This window comes from Prunus mume, linkage group LG2 (genome assembly GCF_029339155.1).
Source record: "Prunus mume cultivar Tortuosa linkage group LG2, ASM2933915v1, whole genome shotgun sequence".
Taxonomy (NCBI): domain Eukaryota; kingdom Viridiplantae; phylum Streptophyta; class Magnoliopsida; order Rosales; family Rosaceae; genus Prunus; species Prunus mume.
The window spans coordinates 32,965,054-32,975,172 of NC_142699.1; the positions used below are offsets into that span (position 1 = coordinate 32,965,054).

General features: G+C 36.0%; 1 protein-coding gene across 1 annotated transcript; it reads right to left on the bottom strand.

Moving 5' to 3' along the window:
- Positions 1–1,597: 1,597 nt before the first annotated feature.
- On the bottom strand, positions 1,598–9,755 carry SCY1 (SECY homolog 1). The gene is made up of 8 exons (XM_008225316.3): positions 9,398–9,755; positions 8,177–8,334; positions 7,684–8,069; positions 5,061–5,360; positions 4,889–4,981; positions 3,655–3,778; positions 2,938–3,101; positions 1,598–1,978 (listed from the first exon to the last, which is right to left on the bottom strand). The coding sequence occupies exons 1-8, from the start codon at positions 9,592–9,594 to the stop codon at positions 1,748–1,750; spliced, it is 1,653 nt and encodes a 550-aa protein (XP_008223538.2). The 5' UTR covers positions 9,595–9,755; the 3' UTR covers positions 1,598–1,747.
- Between the last annotated feature and the right edge of the window lie 364 nt (positions 9,756–10,119).

A 10,119-nucleotide genomic window follows, 5' to 3' on the forward strand; every position in this document is an offset into this window, starting at 1 on the left:
ACAAATAGAACCATATATTCAGAACAAGCAAATAAGCATGATAAATAAAACGATGTACCAAGAATTTGGATTTTGAGCAACTTTCTAGAACACTGTATGAAATTGAACAAGCAGAAGAAAACCCAAATAACATATGGGTATGAAAGTAAAGGCAAAAGCTAAGCTGGGTACAGGGCGTCATCTCTAGGTATATGGATTTCAGGAATGCTGAAGAAAATTGAGAAATTTGTCGAATCGCAGGGGAAGAACGGCGGTTGAAATAGGTGACAAAGAGTGAGAGATGGAGAACAGCGTCGAAAGAGAGAGAGTGAGGTCGCCGTCACCGATGTGGGTTACGAGGAGGTGATTGTCGTCGCCGATGTGGGTGAGAGGGAGAGAGAAAACAAGAAAGGAGAGGTGAGTGAGTGAGTAGCGAGAGTGACTCTAAGCTCGAACCACAAAAAAGAGTGACATAAGGGCAATACGCTGGCACTAGGGAGTTTTTATATGGGGTATTTGTGATTAGGTTTCAAAGAGGGGATATTAGTGAAGAAAACATGTGTGCCGGGAGCAAAGCCGCGTATTTCCCTAAAAAAACACCCAACCCAACCCAACAAGAAGAAAATAAATTTAACATTTTTTTCCCTACATTTTCGATAAACATTTATTATTGAGATTTGAATGGAAAAATTACTTTCCAAAAGAAAGAAAAACTTTTGAACAAAATGATTTGCCAAGACAAGTGATAATGATAAGAATGAAAGTAAACAAATAATCTACTTTTTGATAATAATGATAAGACAAGTGATAATCTACTTTTTGTATTAATAAACACATCCAAAACCTAGATTATAAATTATATTCTTGCTTACTTTTAGACACAAATCAATATTATATTATATTGTTTTTGGGTCATGAATAAGCAGCTAATTATTTATTTCGAATGAGTTTTTTCTAATTGGGAGATGTAACTTGTTGTTAGACATGAAAAAAAATAATACAAATTTATAAATAAACCCAATCCTAGACATGTATTTATAAAAAAACTCAAGCACTATTTAAACTAGAAACACACCCAAAATTAACCTCAAAGTCAACTTTTTGGGTGTGTTTAAAATGGGTTTTGAGTGTGTGTAATGATGGGTTTTGGGTGTGTTTATATGTTTAAATAGTGCATAATTTCCACTAGGGGGGGGGAATTTGCTCATCATGTGAATAACACAAAACAAAAAAAAAAAAAAAAATAAATAAATAAATAAAAATCAAATTATAACGCTAAATGCCAGAATTAGCCCTTCAGTTGTATGAGTCTCTTTTCTCCAAAATGTTCGTTGGCATTTTACACGTTGACCATCGGAAGTAAAATTCCTAGTTGGCATTTTACACGTTGACCATCGGAAGTAAAATTCTTAGATTCGCAACTGCAGACTTTAGCTAGTTGACATGATGATTGATGGTGTCTCTAGCAAAAGGTACTGTCCAATTTGAATTGAAAGGCATCTCTACTCGTACAGTCCAAGTGGAATTGAAAGACATTTCTACTCGTACATGTGGGCGAAGTTTTCTGGGCCAGTTATTGCCGTTCAAGTTTCGGTTGGCTTTAGTTATGGACACTCAATTTGGAGAGATTTTCAACTTTAGAATCAACTTCTACATGTCTAACATATGAAACTCTACATGACGAGCCACATCCCAATGTCCCATTACATATTTCTTTTACATACATTGTATCCTTTGTACATCGGCTAAGCTCTTAATCTGTCATACATTATGGGCCAAACTTATCGATGTTATAGAACTCTATGTTCTTGTACTTTTGGGATATTATCTCTGCTTGAACTTTTCTCGCAGTGTCAGTTGCACAACCAACAAGAATGAGAACAGAAGTGCCAGCGAATCCCCGAAATGCAGTCAGGTGTGTGACTTGTTCAATCACAGAAGGACCAGCAGCTAGGATTGCCAGAAAGGCTGAACCAAGAACTGATATTCGACTTAGAACCTACATCAAACCGTCAAAAGGCATTAACAAATCCATGCCAATTTTAGCAAACAAGATCTAACTTTCATTATGATTGTCAAGTGTTCTGATAGAAAACCAGTGCATTCACAACGGATTAAATGATGAGATACACAGCACTGCACAAAGGAAGAAATGACATATAATGGAGAGAACTTAGAAGCAAATTACTATTTAGCAATAATCTTCACTTAAAGTTGAATTGAATTGTAACTGAAAATAAATAAATAAATATGAATTCGATCAGGATGGTGGGTAAAAAAATGCTTTGAGAATCAACCTTGAAGCCATGAATATACTATACTAGTAGGCATTACTCTAAAGAAAAACAAAGACATAATATCAGATTTTTATATATTATAATTTTACATTTACAAGAGAGAGGGAGAGAGAGGGCAACCAGAGATAAGGTAATCAAGAATTCCGTGTGTTCAAAACTTGAAACTAGGCTTTTTTATTTTTTATTTTTTTCCACATTCTCACAGCACAAGGCAAATAGATTCACTACAGTGCTATTGGAAAGGGGAAAAATCCCGAAGCATTACAAATTAGTCTCCTTTTTTAATCGGTAATATAAAAGGACTGCAACCAGTTACCAGTGGACATCCAAGAAAACTCATTAAGGTAAATAGCTAAGAGGTTCAGCAATCCATGAGTTATCCATGATAACTGATTGTTAGCATGCAACTAATCAGACTTCCAATATAGACAACCAGATGCTTATAATTTTCACATTCTGTGCATCACAGGTTGATGGTTGATGCCACTTCACAAGTTGATAAATGGACATCACATGAAAAAACAATGAAACAACACTACTTATGCATTATCACAAATAACTCCAGAACGAGATTCCGTATGGCTAATTGAATATCAAGCTGACTGATTAAACACTCCGAACTTGTAATGCAAATAACTAGATAAATAAAGAAGAAAATTACCGTCTTCAGAAATGCAGCTGTACTTTTACCCGGTCGTACGAGTGGAATTGATGCACCTTGGCGCTTCAACTGTTCACTCACATCATCAGGATCCAACTGTAGGAAAGTGTAGTAGTAGTTGAAGAAGGCTATTAAGAGGATGTTGGTGGGGAGATAGAGAGAACCTACAAAGAGTTAGCTGAAAATTTTAGGCTATCCAATGTTCCAACTGCTAAAACTAGAAAGTAAGTGCTAATTAAACAGCGAAGGTTTCCTCTTCATTCAGTTTATTAATCCAGTCCTTACCATGGATGCTATAATTACAGCCTCCAAAAAGGAAATTCATGAGAATTTAACCACAAAACATACTAGTTTCATCTCAGAACTCTGTAAAGAGAGGATCCCTTGATAAAATAAGACCAAACAAAAAAAGAAAAAAAAACTATTAATACCAAAGTCCAGTTACAATTAAAGATTGGGAAGGAATAAGGCATCTGCGGTTCATAATCAAGAAGACTGTCAAGTTCTAATTTAGAAGAAGTTGACAGAGCAAACTGTTTGATGATGCACCAGATGTCTAGAACAATATAGGAGAATTGTGGAAACATGTAGCAGCTTTTGAAGCCCGATCATGTCAGTTGAAATGAAGATGGTATATAAGCCAAAATATAGCTCTTCATTTATCTTATGAACTGTTCATGTTCAACAACTACCACCACTAAAAAGTGCAATTCTTACCCCCTGGGTTTAAAGCCACTGCAGTATTCTTCAATGCAGCTAAACCAGTGAAGCGTGCTAGAGTACCAGGAAGAGCTAATGATGACGTAGAAAATATTATTGGCATAACTCCAGAACTATTCACCTGTTTAGTTGGATTAATTAGATAACTACAAAAATTAAATATATTTTTGCAATCTGGCATAAGGAAAGAAAATATGATCTCTGTAAATTAGAGAAAATACAAGCAGTATGCAATATAAAGTATAAAGCAAGAATGAAAACAAAGGGATTCGGAGAGAGAGATACAAGGTGGAGAGTAGTCCCCTTTTATGGGTGAGGGATGGTTCCCTCTTCTTACAATAAGTCGATGTGAGACTTCTTGTTATTGCTCCTGGTGATAGTACTTCATTGGCCAAGGAGATGGCCTCTCAACATATGACGCGTGGTTGGTTTGGCAGAGTTGGTTGCTTGGCCAGTCACGGTACCAACAACCTTTTTGGTTCGCAAAGTTCCCAAATAGCGTAAACTATTTACATGCCAAATAGCATACACATCGACGCTGTAGAGTTGTAGCATGCACGAAATGGGCTTTTTTTAAAAAGAAAAATTTATGGACTCAAACAACGCCGTTTCAGTCCCAGGAACTTAAAACTCTTAACAAATTCACAATATACCCCTTTGAAACACGCCAATAGCTCTGTAGTATGTGCTGCCTCCAAATAAAATAAACCCTAAACCTCGAATTCGCCATAAAATCGAAAGCAAATCCATCAAATATATATATACACACACAGACACATCTATCTCAATGCGCAGCCAATATTCAGGATAGCAAAAGGTGCATTGGACGGAACATCCATAATATCAAAAGTCAATGACTAGACTAAAATCTAAAATGATCATTATCGTTCAAGATAAAACTCTTGTTAGGAACTGAAAAGAAAAATACTGCTACTACTCCTAGTTTATTAGAAAGTATCCAGAATCTTATTGCTGAGATTGGAGAGTCAGTGACAATGTTGTAGTTCTACAATGCCGCCAATAATACTATCAAACATGGATATTGTCTCAATCCAGTTGTTACTATCAATCTTTTGACAAGAAACATCAGATTAAGGAATTGTTTTGTGGACTGCCGCGAAAGGGTTTGTATAAAAGATATTTCACTTTTATACGATAGAGATCCCTCACTAACTAGTTTCAAATGTTTCCAAGTATGTCCAGACTATTGTTAAGAAGCTGAAGTACAAACCTTAAAGGGTAGGTAAGCAGATCTTTGAAGCCCTCCACTTCTGCTGCTGTTGTATCTTGAGGCATAGTTAAGTGGAATTTTCCTCTCTGCTTCCTGAAACCCTTTGTTTAGATCATTGTGAATGCTTCTCCACATCCAGAAAGCAGATCTTTGTAACAAAAGAGGTATTTACCTGAACATATACAATTCCAAGGACCAACAGAAAGAAGGAGACGGTTATGGCAGCAAGTCCAACATAGTTACCGTCCTGAAATGCCTGTGCTACAGTTCTACCAACAGATGCTGGAAAGTATGATATAATACTTGTGAATATCAAAAGAGATGTGCCATTTCCAAGTTTTAGGTCTGAGATCCGTTCTCCAATGTACGTCGTCAATACTGAGCCAAGCGTCAATAAGGTAACAGAAGAGAGAACCCACTCTGTACTGAAGTCATTGACATATGGGCGAAGGTAGAACACTTGGCCAATTGCCTTCGAGTAAAAAGAGGTAAATATAAGTACAAAACATGAAATAGCTCATAACAATAATAATTATTAAAAGGTTGTGCACATTATTTTCATTAATGAGTTGTTGATATACATAAAGGAATTTCCAGAACAGTATGTTCACAGTTTATCCTCCCAGGCTGTCCTCCGTTGGTAGAATCCAGTATTCACCATTTGCCCTACGATCTGTACAAAGCCTCACAAAACAAAATTGTCCGCCATTTGATCATTAAAAATCTTGATGATTATAATCATGCATAGGTTTTTCTTTCATATCATTTAATCGTTCAAAAAATTAAATTTTTTTTTTTTTGACAGTTGCTTTTTTTCTTTTGCCAAAATAAATAAGGTCACATGTTAGCCTCATCAAAGGGTTGAGTGAAGCCAGGCTGGCCCCCTCTCAAAATGGTACAGGGTGGTCCTCCGGTCAAACACTCAACAAGCTGGGATAGGCTAGTTTTATAACAAATAAGCAGTCCACAACTATGACCATCTGTGTACAGGCAGGTCTGTCTAAATTATAATATATCTCAATTAAATATAATTTATAATATATATACAACAATTCTCTAAAGTGGGTTTCCGCATTTTAAGAAACCTGTAGAAGCACTTGTTAGAACCACCGCACAAAGTAATTTAATGATAAGTTATTCTCGATTGAAGTATCATGCAAAAAATTAGCCTAATCAGTGGCCTTTTTTTTTTCTCATTTAATTGTGACAAATAGGGTGTTTCTGGATAAACTGAAATAAGGATGATGTTCATCAAATGACTAAACAATTTCAGATTTGACTGACTTTTTACAGGGATCATCCATAAATGAGAACATAAAAAATGAAAGGTGATCACTGGACCGCATTTCAGGGAAGAGGACGTATGTCCACCACATCCTCTTTAGGGAATGACTCTGTGTGTGTGTGTGTGTGTGTGTGTCTGCATACATGCTAACTATCTGGTATTGACTGAGCCCAGTCAGGCCAACAGGCCACAGAGTCAATGGTGAAGTTGAATCAAAAGTCCCACACGTTTCTACCACCATCACTTTTGTGATATTCTCATAAAGTTGATGCAGCACTACTGCCATTAAAATGATGCTCAAAACCTTGACCACCTCTAATGCCAATTATTACTACCACCTTGGCTGCAGATGCTGCAACCACAACTACCAACACTACAATCATACAAGAACAGTGGAATAAAAATTGACTTCACATACCAACATTCCATCCTGTTATTTACCACTATTAAAATCAATTACCAAGTCATTATTTCCATAAATTTCAAAACCACCACTCCAATTACAACTCCTGCCACCATTGACACAGCATTGCTTTTACTAAAAAGGACGAAAATATCCATCTACACACCAATGTTCCATTCAAAATTTCCATGTTTACAAACCACTGATATCGATTGAAGGGTGGAAACATATCTCCGAACTTTCGGCGATATGTCAACAAGATATTGACGGATTTTATCATCGGTTTGAATTGCTGACATAGTTTCAAATGCTTTTTGTTGTGTTTATTATTCTGGATTAATTTAATTGGGTAAATGAATAAGTCTTCAGAAATGGTATACAAATTTAGCAGTCGGAATAATAGCTATGGACACTTAAGTAATTCAGATAAATTGTCATGTGGTGTGTTGTGATAAAATTTATAAATAAAAAAGAAAAAAATCAAATTTATTCCTTAGAATAGTTATGCCTATGGTTAATCAAATTAAGATGTTATTGGACAATAAAATTCAAATTTCAAGAACATACATGTGCCAGTTCCTCCTATGTGTCATGTATTATCATGGATATATATGTTTAACAGAATTCAAATGTTGCTAACATAATTTCCATTATTTTCGTGAATTTTAACAATATCAATATTTCCATAAATATGTACGACCAATATTTCCCATCAATACCGACATCTTCATCCTTACACATGTATGGGATGATACAAACACCATGACCGGGCCACTGTTATCACCCAACCACTGTCACGTTGACACCAGTACCACCAATGTCGCCATGATGACTACATAATTAGTGTTGCTGTTTTACTAATCAATACAACCCTATTCTGTAGGTATATTTAACTGAATGGTTCTTAGGGATACTTCTAACAAAACAATAATGAGTATGCCAACAGCTATTATAATGCAAGTTCTAAGTGCTGTCATCAAAACACAATTTGTCACTGAAAAAATCATTTTGATTAATGAATGCAGCAATTAAACTTCTATAACGCTCACAACTTGTAAACTGCAAGCTCATACTCAATCTCAAAACAAGCAGGCTCGACTCCCTAACCTGGACAATGGCAAAACCAACTGAAGCATATTGAGTATACCGCAGAATTTTCTTTCTTCCTGCTTCACCTTCTCTTTTCTGAAGATCCTGTAACTTGGGATAAATTTGTGCAAGAAGCTGGAAGACAATCTGAGCATTGATGAATGGAACAATACCCAGTGAACATATCCCCAGTCTGCCAATACCTCCTCCAGAAAATGAATCCAAGGTGCTCAATAAACTGTTCTGGTCCAAATTTCCAACAAAAGCCTCACGATTTACCCCACCAAGAGGTATATATATTCCAAGTCGAGATAAGGCCAGATATGCCAACAGCATGAGAAACTTTCCTGGTAATGGGCCTCTGAAGAAGTCTCCAAAATCAATGGAACTATCCTCTATTGCAGCTGTGAATGTCAAAGTATCCTAATCAACTGCTGAAAACTACAAATATCAATTGCAAACTGAAGAGATCTAAAGATCTGAATTGAAATTTATGCATCAAGAAACAAACCTGCCAATCCTCTAGCTGAAGTAGGTTTCTCCTTCTTTGAATTGGAGGCACTCTCTAACTTTTGTGATAATAGGCCTAGGAAACTTTCCCAGGTAGCATTTAGACCAGAATTGCAATCTGAATTGATGCCCAAAGGATCAAAAACTGGGGCTTCAGTGCTGCAAAGTAATTTAAAACAGCAACAAGGGGAAACGAATTCGATATTAATATGTATAAATCAGCTTATCGTTATATGGAATACTTTATCCCGTCTTTGTTTTTTCTTTTCTTTTAAATTGGAGTCAGAACAAATTGAATTCATACTACATTTCAAGAGGACAAAGTAGACTTTGATAGCAATGCATTGCAAGATTCAATGGTCGAAGATGCACTACTCACAATATGCCTCGTAGAATAAGATGGCAAAAACTTTGATATGAAAACAATCAACAAAAGAACTAGACAGATCATCCTTAGTTAGATGATTCCAAATGCATAAATTAGTAGTCTCCCTGAAGTATTATACTGTCCAAATTGGTGCAGAAAAAAGTATCCAAATGTAAAGTATGTTTCTTCATTTTCTGGCCTTATAATTGTGATTCTACATAAACAATCATCTAATGTAAATACCTTTCACAGTAGCAGTATATTCGTACGTACAATCCTGACAACGACAGGTTTTTGTCCCGACAATGTCAGTTTCTATCTTTATATCCTCTAATGAAATCTTTAATAAAACTTAAAACGTGAATTGGGATTCACTTAGACATTAAATTAAGAGCAGTTTTATCCCAATGCTTTAATAAAACTTCAATCAAGTTTCCATTTGCTGATAGTTGAAGGAAACTTCTCCAAAACTATTACTTTGCTTTCGCTTAAAAAATTGGATAATCATGACATTCAGGCTACAACTTGTTCAAAAATAGTGGCAATTTTTTCGAATCTCAATGTTCTCTAATCAAGACCATCAATTTCAATTTCTTTTCATTCCAATTGCTGCACTTGTGTGTGGAGAACTGTAATGATATTAGAGAGTAAACGCACAACGAGACAGAGATAGATTATAGCACCGTTATAGTGCAGTTAAGTATTCAAATTAAGAACATGCATACCATAACACACCAAAATCCGAAAACCCATTATAGAGAAAACTCTAGAAGCCCATCAAAGAAGCCCGAATTGAGAAATTATTGGGCAAAAAACTTCATTTAGGAAGAAAAAGCTGAAAAGGGTATGGCATACCGGTTGGAGAGAACGCCAAGCTTCCAAGATGTAGTGCTGTTCGTGTTGGGTTTTCTCTGAACAGAGAAGCTGGCTTTGCACACTGATCTTTTCAGTCTTGGAGAGGCTTTGGAAGTAAGATAAGAGAAGCTATGGCTATGGGGGTTGCTGAAGCAAAGCGGAGAAGAAGAAAAGGCTCCTCTGACCGTTATCAACATTATTATCTTTTACTACTCTCACTCACTTCTGAGTTTTGGCAATCTTATTCTCCCTGTGTTCACTGGTGGCAATTTTAGTTCAACAAAGGGAGCGAGACTTGTTAGTGGCTTGGCTTGTGTACGGTACGGATCATCATGGGTGCTCCAATTAGGATAATTTAGGCAGACCATTTTCACACGGCATAGATATGTTAGATTTTTTAATTTAAATTTTAGGATTAACTACACTTTAGTCCCTGGAGGTTTAGTATCAGTATCGAAATAGGTCCTAAAGGTTTCATTTTAATCAATTTCTTACCCAACATTTCGAAAGCCCAAGAAAGCTAAAACAATTATGAAAAATAACAATTTAATTAACGATAGAAAATTAAGATGATGAGACACTAGAGCATCCGATTTCACCATAACCAATTCTACTTAATTTTATAGCCAATTAACCCTAATTACTATCCCTGCTCCTAATTCATTCGATATCCCCTCTCGGGCTCAACCAAAAGTATTCTCAATTAACAACCCATTCTCGTT

Coding starts and splice junctions, on each gene's coding strand:
- SCY1 (XM_008225316.3), bottom strand. CDS start 9,594: ATGTTGATAACGGTCAGAGGAGCCTTTTCTTCTTCTCCGCTTTGCTTC. Junction 8,070..8,176: donor TTCAGCTAGAGGATTGGCAG/GTTTGTTTCTTG, acceptor TGACATTCACAG/CTGCAATAGAGGATAGTTCC. Junction 3,779..4,888: donor CTGCTTACCTACCCTTTAAG/GTTTGTACTTCA, acceptor CCAACTAAACAG/GTGAATAGTTCTGGAGTTAT.